This window comes from Zootoca vivipara, chromosome 1 (assembly GCF_965207765.1).
Source record: "Zootoca vivipara chromosome 1, rZooViv2.hap1.1, whole genome shotgun sequence".
NCBI classification, from domain to species: Eukaryota; Metazoa; Chordata; class Lepidosauria; order Squamata; family Lacertidae; genus Zootoca; species Zootoca vivipara.
In genome coordinates, this window is record NC_142582.1 from 9,713,432 (window position 1) to 9,727,230 (window position 13,799).

The 13,799-nt window shown below is 44.4% G+C and overlaps 1 protein-coding gene across 4 annotated transcripts in view; it reads right to left on the reverse strand.

Annotated features, from left to right (window-relative positions):
* Positions 1-13,799, reverse strand: part of NBEAL1 (neurobeachin like 1) — a 135,343-nt gene that overhangs the window by 34,749 nt on the left and 86,795 nt on the right. For all 4 annotated transcript variants that reach the window (XM_088670825.1, XM_060281908.2, XM_088670790.1 and 1 more), the window contains 8 exons: positions 13,417-13,573; positions 10,639-10,797; positions 9,487-9,646; positions 6,882-6,970; positions 4,152-4,709; positions 2,908-3,083; positions 1,611-1,764; positions 82-210 (listed from right to left, as the gene is read on the reverse strand). In XM_088670825.1, the coding sequence (XP_088526951.1) occupies positions 82-210; positions 1,611-1,764; positions 2,908-3,083; positions 4,152-4,709; positions 6,882-6,970; positions 9,487-9,646; positions 10,639-10,797; positions 13,417-13,573 (1,582 nt within the window). The remainder of the gene's footprint in view (positions 1-81; positions 211-1,610; positions 1,765-2,907; positions 3,084-4,151; positions 4,710-6,881; positions 6,971-9,486; positions 9,647-10,638; positions 10,798-13,416; positions 13,574-13,799) is intronic.

Genomic DNA, 13,799 nt, shown 5'->3' on the forward strand with positions numbered 1-13,799 from the left:
ACACTATACAGACTCTGGATGATGCTAGGATTATTCCGCATCGCAGTCGCTGCATGCTATACAAGACGCATGACAACAAACCTGCAAATTATCCTGTCCAATGAATCCAAGCAGCATCTGGACTTGGACTTGGTAGAACTTCACGTACTCTGGGCCGGAAGAGTACCAGACAGACAAGGTATCCATGAGAGTCACCAGCTCCTCCAAGAGCTATGCAGAACACCATTCGGAAATCACAGGGGAAGGAGAATCACAGGTAAAAAACAACAACACATTAAAGCAGAGGAACAGTCAAATCCATATCTCGATTCACAGCCAGACCATACCTGCCAAGTTGCTGTCTGAGAAATAAGGGACCGGGCGGAAGTAGCAGACTGGAAGTAGCACTGCCGCCATTTTGGAACTGGGCGGAGCATGCTCAGAAGTGACTTTTGATGCTGCTTTGCCCAGGTCCAAAATGGCCGCCGCGCCAGAAGTCGCACTGCAGCCATTTTGGAACTGGGCAGAGCAGCATCAAAAGTCGCTTCTGAGCATGCTCCGCCCAGTTCCAAAATGGCCGCCGCGCCAGAATAAACCAGGGGAAAACAAAAAAATCCATTTTATTCAGCTAGGAACAGCTGGAAAAACGGGGATTTCCCAGGGAATACGGGAGACTTGGCAGCTAGGAGCCAGACCAAGCAATGGGCAACCCATGATTGCTTTAAAAATTAACACACACACCCCCCCCAAAAAACTTAAAAGTGTAAAATTGGAACACACACACACCAATTTGAACAAGTGAATTTGGAAGTGGGGCAGAGTAGGGCAAGAGCTCCACCAGCGGAAGACACCCTGAATCTCAACACCATTGCATCTCCCCCAGAAACCCCAAACCAGCACGGGTTCAAGGGCTGTGCCTCCACGCTGCCATCGAGCTTCCAAACAGACAGACCTATATACTAAGGAAACAGCAGCTATACAGTACTTGCTTTTCTTATTTATTACAATACTGTGTAGAAACTTCAAGATTTGTCTATTCATGTATTAAATGGGATCTCTGCCACGGAGAATGTGTTTAGAATCCAATCATGTTTTAAACATGGGGGGGGGAATTTACTACAGTAATTGATATCGTTAGTGTGAGTCCAAAGGTATGTCTTTTTTTATAAAAAATAAACTAGCTCCCTAGAGCAGTAGAAATACCCCCCCCCAAAAAAATCAGACCAACTATGAAATGTAGAGGAAAAATCTCAATGAAGAATATGCGGGGCGAAGGGGCAGGTCTGTGTGTGGAAAGAAGAACACGGACATTGTATGAGATACCCCAGACAATGAGCTTGCTGGGCAGTTCTATGTACGCCATGGTAAATAGATGAATGGTTTTCTGTATCCACCCAGACTGAGGCTCATTTCTTTCTAAATTGACTGCTTCAACTTTCAAGTTGGACTTAAAAGATGGCAGTCCAGGTCACAAGCAAGTGCAGTGCCAGATCAGACCAAAGGTTTTATTCTCATAGTGTTTTGTTCTCCAAAGTGGCCAGCCGCATGCCTATGGAAGCCTGCAGGCAGGACGCGAGGGCATCAGCAGCCACCCGACAACCTGTCTCTTGTTTTTACAGATTCATTCATACCTTTTCCGTCCACAGACTTGAATTAACAAGCCCTTCCGCTTGCAGGAAATCTTGCACGATAAGCAGGAGCCGGAAGGCGTTTTCCGCGTACACCGGGAGAGATTTCGCATCTCTGTTGTCCGTGACTGCCCATTCCAGCATCTTCTCTAGCAACCTAGGTTAAAAGAGGAAACGTGTTATTCAAAGGAGGCGAACGTTATGAATTTCAGAGCACAAGGACCTGATTATGCATCTAGCTCTGCCGCAGTATTTTTTGCTATGGGGAGGTGTTTTAAACTGCTTTTAACATTTTGTTTCGATATTGTAACCCAGCCTGGGGCTTCAGTGCAAAGGGTGGGTAAATAATAGTATCAGTAATAACGTCTTCATCTGCCCCAACTGCAATAAAACATGTCACAGCAGGCATGCAAACTCTCCAATGGTCTGACTTTTCAATTGCCTCCTGAGACAGACAGATGCCAAAACAGCAACAATAATAATAGGAGTTAGAGGTTTTGTGAAGTAAATTCCAGACACATGAGTGTTCCAATTACAATACGGGCGACAGAATAAGAAAAGGAATCACACCTTGTTTCTCAGGTTGCAAAGACTTTCCCAACTCTTTGCTTAGCATGGAAGAATCAGCTGATATAGCTGGTCTTTTAGCTTTTTATGGACACATGTTGTGCATATGTTGTGTTATTTACTATGCTGTAGATAGCATCTTAAAAAAACAGAGACATCACCTTGCCGACAAAGGTCTGTATAGTTAAAGCTATCTATGGTTTTCCCAGTAGTGATGTATGGAAGTGGGAGCTGGACCATAAAGAAGGTTGATCACCGAAGAATGGATGCTTTTGAATTATGGTGCTGGAGGAGACTCTTGAGAGTCCCATGGACTGCAAGAAGATCAAACCTATCCATTCTGAAGGAAATCAGCCCCGAGTGCTCACTGGAAGGACAGATCCTGAAGCTGAGGCTCCAATACTTTGGCCACCTCATGAGAAGAGAAGACTCCCTGGAAAAGACCCTGATGTTGGGAAAGATGGAGGGCACAAGGAGAAGGGGACGACAGAGGACGAGATGGCTGGACAGTGTTCTCGAAGCTACTAACTGAGTTTGACCAAACTGCAGGAGGCAGTGGAAGACAGGAGTGCCTGACGTGCTCTGATCCATGGGGTCACAAAGAGTCGGACACAACTAAACAAATAAACAACAACAACAAAACTGCCCTGTGGCCTTTGGGCAAGGGGCAGTGTGTGTGTGTGTGTGTGTGTGTGTGTGTGTGTGTAATTAGAAATTCTTAAAATAAACTCACTTGAGTTTTATTTCATCTGTTGGCCGTAACAGCTCATTGGATATCCCCAATTTGGTGAGGGCAGAAAAAACCTGCCCCCTCTCAACCCAAGCGGCATCATCAGATCTTTCTATGCCTCTCCACATCATACAAAGCAGGGCATCGGTGAGTAATTGTATGAGATCTTCTTCACATGCCTATGGAAACAATCATGTATTTTAAGGAATGATAATATTATTACTATAGATATCTAAGAAGTATTATCCTTTGGAACTGGGACTGCTGGCTTATGTACTTATTTTAGAAATTATGGTCTCTTTCTTTTTTAACCGACCAGCCCCCAAAGTGGCATCAAATCGTATTAAAATATACACTATAAAAAGAAAAGGTAATTAACTGAGCAGTGAAAACCACAATAGTGTGAATGGAAAGCCATTCAGGGAGAGCAGAAAATCAACTTGTGCTGATGACCTCCACCTGGATTTGCCTACTATGCAACAGCAGAGCCATGTAAAAATCCGTTTTTTCAGCTAGGAACAGCTGGAAAAACGGGGATTTCCCGGGGGAAACGGGAGACTTGGCAGCTATGCTAAGCCGCTTCTGGCAAACCAGAGCAGCACACAGAAACGCCGTTTACCTTCCCGCCGGAGCGGTACCTATTTATCTACTTGCACTTTGACATGCTTTCAAACTGCTAGGTTGGCAGGAGCTGGGACCAAGCAACGGGAGCTCACCCCATCGCAGGGATTCGAACCACCGACCTTCTGATCGGCAAGCCCTAGGCTCAGTGGTTTAACCCACAGTGCTACCCGTGTCCCTTGCCCCCATGTATAAGGGGACTCAAATGGAAGAAAATGGGGGGAGATGGCACAGAGTTGTTGAGCTTTGGGGGGGGGGAGATTACCCAGGGTTACTGAGGTTTTTTTAGGGGGGATTGCCGAAAATCGCTCACCCGCATGCGTCGCAAAATCAGCCAGCAGAAGCTGACAATCGCCCGCCCAACTGCCTCAGCGTCAGCCAATCAGCATCAGCCATTGACGCAGCAACCAATAACACAGCCTCTGACAGCCACGGCAGCAACCAATCAAACATCCACCCTATGCACTATCCATGTATAAGACGACCCCCACTTTTTAGCATAATTTTTAAAGAAAATAATCTAGTCTCATACACAGAAAAGTACGGTAATTTTTATAATTAAGCAGGGTGGGCGGGCGATGGGACCAACCACACAAGTTTGCCTAGAAGCAGGACGAACACATTACCTCGCGAATTTCAAATAATGAGAGATCTGCAGGGCATGACAGCTCCACTGAAGCATTTGGCTCTTTCTCAAGATGCCCAGAAAACGTCTTGGTGTTCTCGACAGGCGAAGGGGTGCTGGGCAGGCTGTCCACCATCTGACTCCCACCGTCGCCCAGTTCGTAAGAGTCAACGCTCGACAGGTCCAAGCTCAAGTGAGAAGGGTTCTTCCGCCATAGCTCATCTTGGTCCTCAGCCATGAACGAGATCTCTGCCCCGGAAGGATCTTCGAGCATCACCCCAGGTTTGCTGTCCTCCAGGCTCCACCGGTCGCACGAGCCATTGACAGATGCAAAACTGGTAGCGTCTCCCCCGTCGGCCTTTGAAGAAGAGTGTTTCTGGAACTCTTTGCCCGGAGCGTGCTTTTCACCCTCTTTGCCAGAGTCGTTTCTGTTCTCCCTCGCGCTGTTCCTGACCTCGGCGTTCTCTTTCAGGAAGAGCCTCGCCAACGTCTCCTGCCAGGCACGCTGCTGAGAAATCTGCTGTGCTGAATCCGGCTGGCTATGGAGGATTTGCAAAAGCTGCAGAAAGCAAGAAGCGGGCAAGCTGAAGACTCAACATCAATCTGCAAGAGGAACGTTTCAAGAGCTTTCTGTGTGCCTTTTAAATCACGTTGCCTCGGAAAGAGCCACCAAGGTGCTAAACCAGCATGTAACTTAAGATGTAAGTAATGGGTCTGAGAATTTAAAAATGTTGTGTGGCCTAGAGATGGGAAGGCCTGGAAAAAAACAAAAAAAATTGGGGGGGGGAACCAAATCCCCCCCTGGTTTTTCCCCAAGCCGTTTTTTTTCTGGAAAAAATGGGGGGGGCAGTTTGATAAAGTCTGAATATTCTACACACTTTTTTCAATTTTTCAAAAAATAGCTTTGGAAAAAACTGCCCCCCCCCCATTTTTCCAAGCCTTCCCATCTCTAGTCATGCCACATGCCATCTTTATAATTATTTCAGCCTTAAACAATATGCTTTTTCAAAAAACAAAATACGGCTTATAATACAACAGATCAAACTTTAAGTAGATGGTTTAAGAGACAAATGCACTGTGTAAACAAATCTGCAATTTACGGCATGTTGTACAATGAAAGAAAATTATATGAAAATGATCTACCGGTGGTATTTGACCCCTACTAAGTTAGCAAAAATAGAACAAGTACAAATATCTGCTGGAAATGTAAAGAAAATAAGGTACTTTTAATCATATGTGGTGGACGTGTAAGAAAACAACAACTTTCTGGGAGATGATCTATAATGAACTGAAAAAAATGTTTAAATAACTTTTGTCAAAAATACAAAACCAGAAGCTTTTCTATTAGGAATTATAGGTACCGAGATTCCAAAGGACCAGAAAAAACATTTTTTGTATGTGACAACAACCACACGGATCTTACTAGCCCAGAGATGGAAGGAAGAAACCATTCTGACCAGGTAAAAATGGCAAACCAAGTTGATGGACTATGCTGAAATGGCAAAATTAACTGAGAAGCTCAGAAACCAAGAGGACAAGATTTTTTAAAAAGGAATGGGAATTGTAAAAAAATTATTTACAAGATAATTGTGGACAGACGAAAACATTAGCAGGATTTTAACCACACTTGTAAAGTAACAAAACTTATGGACAATTTAGGCCAGGGGTCAGCAAACTTTATCAGCATGGGGCCGGTCCACTGTCCTTGTGGGGGGCCGGACTAGATTTTGGAAAAAAAAATGAAAAAATTCTAATGCCCCACAAATAAACCAGAGATGCATTTTAGATGAAAGGACACATTCTATTTGTGTAAAAACGTGCTGATTCACGGACCATCCGCAGCCGGATTTAGAAGGCGATTGGGCCGGATCCGGCCCCTGGGCCTTAGTTTGCCTACTCATGATTTAGACTGATGGAAAATTTGGATATGAACCGATATGCAGTTGTAAACATTGTTTTTAGGACCTAGGGAGGGGATGGGGGGGGGAAACCTTGAGATTCAGAATAATCTCATTCTATGGATTTTTAATTGATTTTGTGATATGGATGGCCCTTGTGGTCTATTCCAACTCTATGATTCTATACAGTCGTACCTCGGTTTGCGAACACCTCGGGTTGCGAACAACTCGGGTTACGAACTGCGCACCCCCGGAAGTGTTTTGCCGCGTGCATGTGTGCAGAAGCGGCACGCGCGCTTTGCACATGCGCAAAGCGTGAAAATAGTGAGAATAGCGCTTTGCGCATGCGCAAAACGGTGGTTCGCGCCTTTTTCAGGTTACGAACTTTTCGGGTTATGAACTGCGACCCGGAATGGATCGCGTTCGTAACCCGAGGTACCACTGTATATTTTTTAAAAATAAAATAAACATTTTACGAAAAAGAGAGACAAATGGACTGTGTAAAAGCGGAGGAGCTGAATCCTGAGGGTGCAAAACCCACTGAGCATTCCTATAGTTATAATGCAGTCAATTCATACTATCTTCACCCGGTTACAAAAATAATAATTAAAAATTAGATGAGAGAAACCAGATATGAACACTGTCCCACAGGATCAGTTCCCCATAGCCACCAGGTGCCTTTCCCCCCTCCTCCGCCCCATATGAACAGGATTGCACCCTGCACCAACTTCTAAGAACTCCACTGTCTCTCCCCAGACCTCATCCGATAGACCAATGATGTTCCTGTCTACCACCAGGCCCACTCCAAAATAACAACAGCAGCAACAACTCACCTTTTGACAGATGGCCACTCGGACATTGATATCTGCTCTGTGAGCCAGGTGCACCACGGCTATAAAGTCCCTGTAATTCACAACTGGATCTGTTGAGTAAGGATTCAAAAACACGCATGATGAGAAAAAGGAGAAATGTCATGAGTCCATCTCTGTCCCTTTTCCAACCCCCAAACTGCAGAGGGTTGGGGGGTTTCCATGTATTTGGACTTTGCCATGAAAACACTACAATGATTTGAAGTGATAAATGCATTTTTCCTATTTCAGAACTCAGACAAGAAGAAAAAACTGTTAGGGTTTGACCACAGAGTGGGAAACTTTTTAAAGTGCTATAACAAGCACTTAAATCGAGGCTCATCCACCAAAAAATAATATTTTGAATATAAAGGTAAAGGTAAAGGGACCCCTGACCATTAGGTCCAGTCATGACCAACTCTGGGGTTGTGGCGCTCATCTCGCATTATTGGCCGAGGGAGCCGGTGTATAGCTTCCAGGTCATGTGGCCAGCATGACAAAGCCGCTTCTGGCAAACCAGAGCAGCACATGGAAACGCCATTTACCTTCCCGCTGTAGCGGTTCCTATTTATCTACTGTACTTGCACTTTGACGTGCTTTCGAACTGCTAGGTTGGGCAGGAGCTGGGACCAAGCAACGGGAGCTCACCCCGTCACAGGGATTCAAACCGCCGACCTTCTGATCAGCAAGCCCTAGGCTCAGTGGTTTAACCCACCGCGCCACCTGGGTCCCTTTATTTTGAATATACTGGACCCCATTACGTTTGTTTAAAAAGGGGCTATCTAAGGTATCTAACTCCTGGAGATGCAACAGGGATAATGCTTCTCTAAAACATGTTTTTTCATTGTCCTATACTGAAAGATTTTTGGCAGAAGATAACTGAAACTATCAACAGAACTGTACAGAACAACCTTAGGTTTACAGAGCAAAATATCATTTTGAATTATATACCCAGCACATGGAACCTTACAAAAGGACAATATGAATGGACTCTGTGCAAAAAGACTGATGCTGATGAAATGGAAAAATAAAAATGCAGCTCCTTTCTACTATTGGACTGAAAACTTATACAAACTTGCAACATACTGTATGAACAACCTGCACATAAACGCAGACTTGCCATGGACAAATTCAATGATATTTGGAATCCATTCTTACAAATACAGGAATAGGTTAAGATCTGGCGAAGTACAATAACAACTTTGTAAAGTATACGGTTTTTTGGGTTTTTTCCCATCCCCCCCCTTCATTTTCCCTTATACAATGCAATGGTCTACATGCCTACTCAGAAGTAAATCTCTTTGTGTTTAATGGGTTTTATTCCTAAGTAAGTGGAGGCAGGATTGTATCCTTGGCTTTCCTGTGAAGAAGGAGCAGAAGGTTCCAGGTAAGGGGGGGGCCAGTATCAATGCGACAAATAAAATACTCAGATCTCAAATACAGGCAGCTCTGTATGTTTAACATTCATTTATAAAAGAGTATTTATTTTTGCAGTCCGTGAAAGCTTATGTAATAATAAATTTAGTATTCCTTCGGAAACCTCAAAACATATTTTCTGGTACCTTATCTCATTTTTTTTATTTTTGTGGGGCCCTATTTTGGGAATTGCAACTGGGCCCCCAACCACCTTAGAATCATAGACTTTGTAAAGTTGGAAGGGACCACAAAGGTCATCTCATCCAATCTTTTGCCCAGTGTAGGGCAACCCTGACAATATGAGTCTCACGCTCTACCAGCTGAGCTATCGCTTAATCCAGTCTTGTGTTTGCTTGTAATTGCAATGGTTGCCAAGGTTGCACTGACAGTTTGCATGGGTTGTTTAGAGGATGGAGGGAAAGATATGCAGCCCTGTATTGGGAAGTCTTTAATGTTTGATATACAGTGGTACCTCCGGTTGTGGACGGGATCCGTTCTGGAGCTCCAGTCGGATCCCGAGGTTTCCGCAACCAGAGGGACCGCTTCTGCGCATGGTGGTAGACCGCTTCTGCGCATGCGGCAAAAACCCAGAAATATACCTCCGGTTTGCCGCTTACATATCCCAAAGTTTACGTAAGCGGAGGTACGACTGTATATAGGTAAACAGGTGGCACTGTGGGTTAAACCACTGAGCCTAGGGCTTGCTGATCAGAAGGTCGGCGGTTCGAATCCCTGCAACGGCGTAAGCTCCCGTTGCTCGGTCCCAGCTCCTGCCCACCTAGCAGTTTGAAAGCACGTCAAAGTGCAAGTAGATAAATAGGGACCGCTCCGGGGGGAAGGTAAACGGTGTTTCCGTGCGCTGCTCTGGTTTGCCAGAAGCAGCTTTGTCATGCCGGCCACATGACCCGGAAGCTGTCTGCGGACAAACGCCGGCTCCCTCGGCCTATAGAGCGAGATGAGCGCCGCAACCCCAGAGTCGGACACGACTGGACCTGATGGTCAGGGCCCCCTTTACCTATATATATATATATATATGTATATGTGTGTGTGTGTGTGTGTTGTAAGCCGCCCAGAGTGGCTGGGGAAACCCAGCCAGATGGGCAGGGTATAAATATTTATTATTATTATTATTATTATTATTATTATTATTATTATTATTGAACCACCCAAGTACCTGCATGAAGAACCTGGTTGAGAAGGTTCTTAATAAGAGATGTGGTCACTGGAGATTCATTCAGGAGCAGTCCCAGTCCGGAATACCCGACTTCTCTGAGTTTCATACGCTGTTTGCTCCGCTCATAGACTTTGGTGCACTTCAGCATCTGCCCCATGATCTGCAAAGAAAGGGTGCAGGAAGGTCTTTCCTATATGGGCAGCCAGATCCAAACCTCCTCAGTAACACTGATGCACACCAAAGACCCTTCACAAGCAAGAAACGAGCAACAGAAGTCTGGCTGGGTTCTGGAGGTGGAACAGGGGGTGGAAGTGGTGCCACATCATCCTTTGCCTCGGGCAGTAAAATTTCTTTGCCTGGCCCTGCACACACTCACCCTCTAGGATCCCTATTCATGATGGCTTCTCCCCCCCCCCCAAAACAGTGCAGGATTATAGAGGTGAGACATTTTCCCTGGTCTTCTCCATCCCAGCCATTTAGAACCAACTTTGACTCCAAATCTGCACAGGCTACTATTTTCTCAGTAACGTTTGTGTCTCAGAATGCACGAGAGCTAGCTTTCGTGTTGAGATTTATCAGATGATATTAGAAACAACCGTAAAGAGGGTCCATTTCTTCTCTAGACAGTGCTTGTATTGTTTCTAAGCCGTTTAAGGGTCAGTATATGGAACAAATTTCAAATGGGCACATTTATTTATTCTTAATAGATCGCAGTTCTACAGAACCCTTGCGGCAGCTCGGAACACATCATCAAACAAATATGAAAAACAGCCATAAATGCAATACCAGCTTTAAGAAGGACATTATTATTTTTTAAAAAACACAAAAGTAGATAAACTCTCAGATGAAGGCTGCAATCCTAATCCTAAATCAACTTGCTTGCGAGCAGGAGGACACAGCAAGATTTACTTCTGAGCAAATATACATAGTATTGGAGTTTAAAATTAGCTAATGACAGTCAGTTTCTAGAAGCTGAAGCTATAACTGTACAACAGTTCAGCAAAGGGATATATATTTTAAAAGCTATCGGCTTGCATCCTATGCAAGTTTCATCCGTGTGCGCAGGACTCGTGTGCCAAAAGAAAGTTGTTTCCTAGAAAATGCGGCTTCATCTTGGTAGATCTATCATTTCAGAGGAGACGCGCAAGTTACCTTGAACACAAGCTCCCGTAGTCCGTCCGAGTACCTCTGGTTCAGCAGCAAAGCATAGAGGATGTCTGCATTTCCTGGCTCAAAAAGCAACAAGAACAGCTGGTCTCGAGTTGGGCTGGTGTGGAGCAGGCTGAAAAGTACATCCAGGATGCCACAGAGCTTGGGGGGAGAACAACACTGAATGAAAAGTGCAAAAGCCACACAATTCTCACTATTCAATCTCACTCACTGTTAACAACCTTTGGCTTTTCATCTCCAGAGACGGGTGTGTGTGTGTGATTATTTGAAGTGAGTATGAATATGAATAATATTGGAGAAAACTGGGTATTGAGACTTGCTTAACCTAAATCATATATCCCAGTTTCCAGCGGCCCTTTAAAGTACGCTTCACGCAGAGTATACGCAGTCAGAAGTCGACCTGGCTAAGAAAACACCACCAAGAGCGTAGGGAATTATCTCCCTTATATGAAACCCCTTACTAGCTGTACACCATTCCAAACCTCCCACAAACTCCCACATAACTCCCATTAAACTACCCAAGAATTAACAGCAAACTAGCTTTATAACTAAACAACTCTCATACTAAGATTCAACTAAGGAATCTCTTAAACTGAGAGTCTCTCTTACTAAGATTCAACTTGGAATCTCTTAAACTGAGAACAACTGAGAATCAACTAAGTATTCTCCAACTAAGGTACTGATCTCACTGAGAGATACAGTTCTCCTAAGAGATACATTCAACTGAGAGAGTGATCTACTAAAAGATGAATCAAACTGAAAGATCTAACTAAGAGATACAGAAGGCTTTCTGGCAGAGCCTTATATACAAAGAGCAGAGCTCACGCCTGTGAGCAATTAACAGAAATCACCGGCACCTGTTTCTCTTAAACAGACAGTATTTACATTAGACCGGCTCTAAAGTAACTTGACTATTCAAAAAATCCAACAGTGGGGGGGGGGGGTTCTCAAAAATGCCAGCGCCCCTGATGGAATTAGAATGGACCCAATTTGAGTCAGGCACAGCCCTAACTGGGATTTGCATGCTTTCTCCATAAGCGTTTGTAGCTGGGGATCAGAGACTTGCCAGGAAGGGCAAAACAAGTGAAAAAGGCAGAGATGTATTGAGCTGCTTGGATGTTCAAGTCAGATACTCAAGGCTCACCCACACTTCCACTCACCCCCATCGCTTTCCCTCAGGAAAACCTGCTCTTTACTGCTTAACTGGAACAAATGTCAATTGGTTGTTCTGCCGATTGATGGTTGTTCCGATTCAGTGGTAAACAGCAGGTTTTCCGGGGGAAAGTGGTGGAACCAACAAAAATCTGTGCCTAGAAGGTTTCCAGCGGAAACCTCTCAGATCCGTACTTTCTAGGTCTGGTACAAGTGATGTTTGGACAAGCCCTCGGTTGAGTTTTAAGCAGCCCAATTAATTTTGGGGCTGAGCAGACCTCTGTTGTCAATCAGACATTTTTACCCCCAAGCTTCCCACTTCTGTCTTTTAGAATAAATAGATGCGGCAAACCCAAAATTGTGTCGATTTGTTATCTAGGAGGGGTGGATGGATCTATTCTGTTCCATGCCAGTTTCATGTATGTGTCGCTCAGTCTATAACATCACGGAAAAATCATTTTTAACATGCATTTTTAACAACATGCATTTGTATGCTTGTTGACACGTTTCCTACTAAAATATACATTTTGCATAAGCCGAGGGCCAATGAAATTGGTCAGTTCACTTCAAAATACAGACTGAAGTCATTTCTCCTCCATCCCTGGTTTTTAGGAGCAGGGTACCAATCCAGTTAAAGCTAAATGCTTCCAAGTCTTATCTGATTTCCAATAGGAAATAATTCATCAAATTTCCTCCAAAGCAACTTCTTTTTCTTCACCTCCTTGCCTTAATCTCTGGGCCCACAAACCTCCTCCATTTGCCCCACGGCATGGCTTGACACAAACTCACCCAACTGCCGCATCACTTGTCATCATATGACATCAGGCACAGGACAGGTAATGCGTAAGAGTGTTTCTAATTTTTTCCTTCCAACCCACTGGTAGAATTTGGCAGTGGAATTTGGCGGAAAAATGCACCAAATTCAAAAAGTGCCACATTAAAGCAGGGAAGGAAGAAATGAAGGCACTACCAAATTCTTCCTTTGCAGACACAGCTGGAATTCAAGTTGAGGGTGCAAAGGGTGAAATGAAAAATTGAGAGAGCGCATGGGTCTTCCTTTGCAGCCATGGGTTTTCAAGTTGAATCATCTGACTTTATACAGTATCAGGTCCCTAACAGGTGGGCAGTCAAACTGACTCATGGAGGGAGCCCCCCCCCCCAGTTTTCGATCCAACAAGCTGGCCAGATCTAATTCCTCACCCCTGGTTTAGCATAGCAACCTGCACTGAGGAAGTTCTGCTGAACCAGGTTTAGCAAAGCTACTTCAAACCCTGGTTAAGCAGTGAAGCCTGCTTAGTGGCAATGCAGAGATAACACTGTGCCGTGATTAGATCATTGCATGGAAGGGAGGGTGGAATTCGCTCTGGAGGAAGGGGAAAGAATTGCACAAGACAGCAGTGTAAAAACAAATAGCATCCCCCTAAGAAAGAAGAGTTTGTGGAAGAGGCTCAGTTACCTTATATGAAATACTTGCACTTAGCAGACGGTTTATGCAATATGCTTGCATTACATCTATACCCACCCACCACCCACTCCCATCATTTTGGAGATGGAATAGAGAATGACAAGAAAAAAGAAACCGTAGTTTAACACAGGCATGCTAAATACCTGCTCCTCATCGTTGATGGCTGCTATATAGCCCATGATGCTCTGCACTTCCTCATGTGCCCCACCTTTGCTCAGGAAGTACTTGATTAATCCATACAGAGATGTTCTTATTGTTTTCAGATCATCTGGCGCCAAGTCACTGTCTTTAGAGCTGTTTCTAACCAAAACAAGGAAAGAAGACTTCATCAAAATGATTGCATACTATGAATACAAAAGAGGTGAGCCAGACCCAGGAGAACCTTAGTTCTTCATGTTTTCTTTTCACAAAGCATTTCTCCCTCTGTATATAATTTTCTTCTTTGTATATAATAGCTACCCCTGCCCATTTCAACTCTCTGGCACCCTATCTCCATAACTTAGCAATTCTAAAATATAGATGCGCT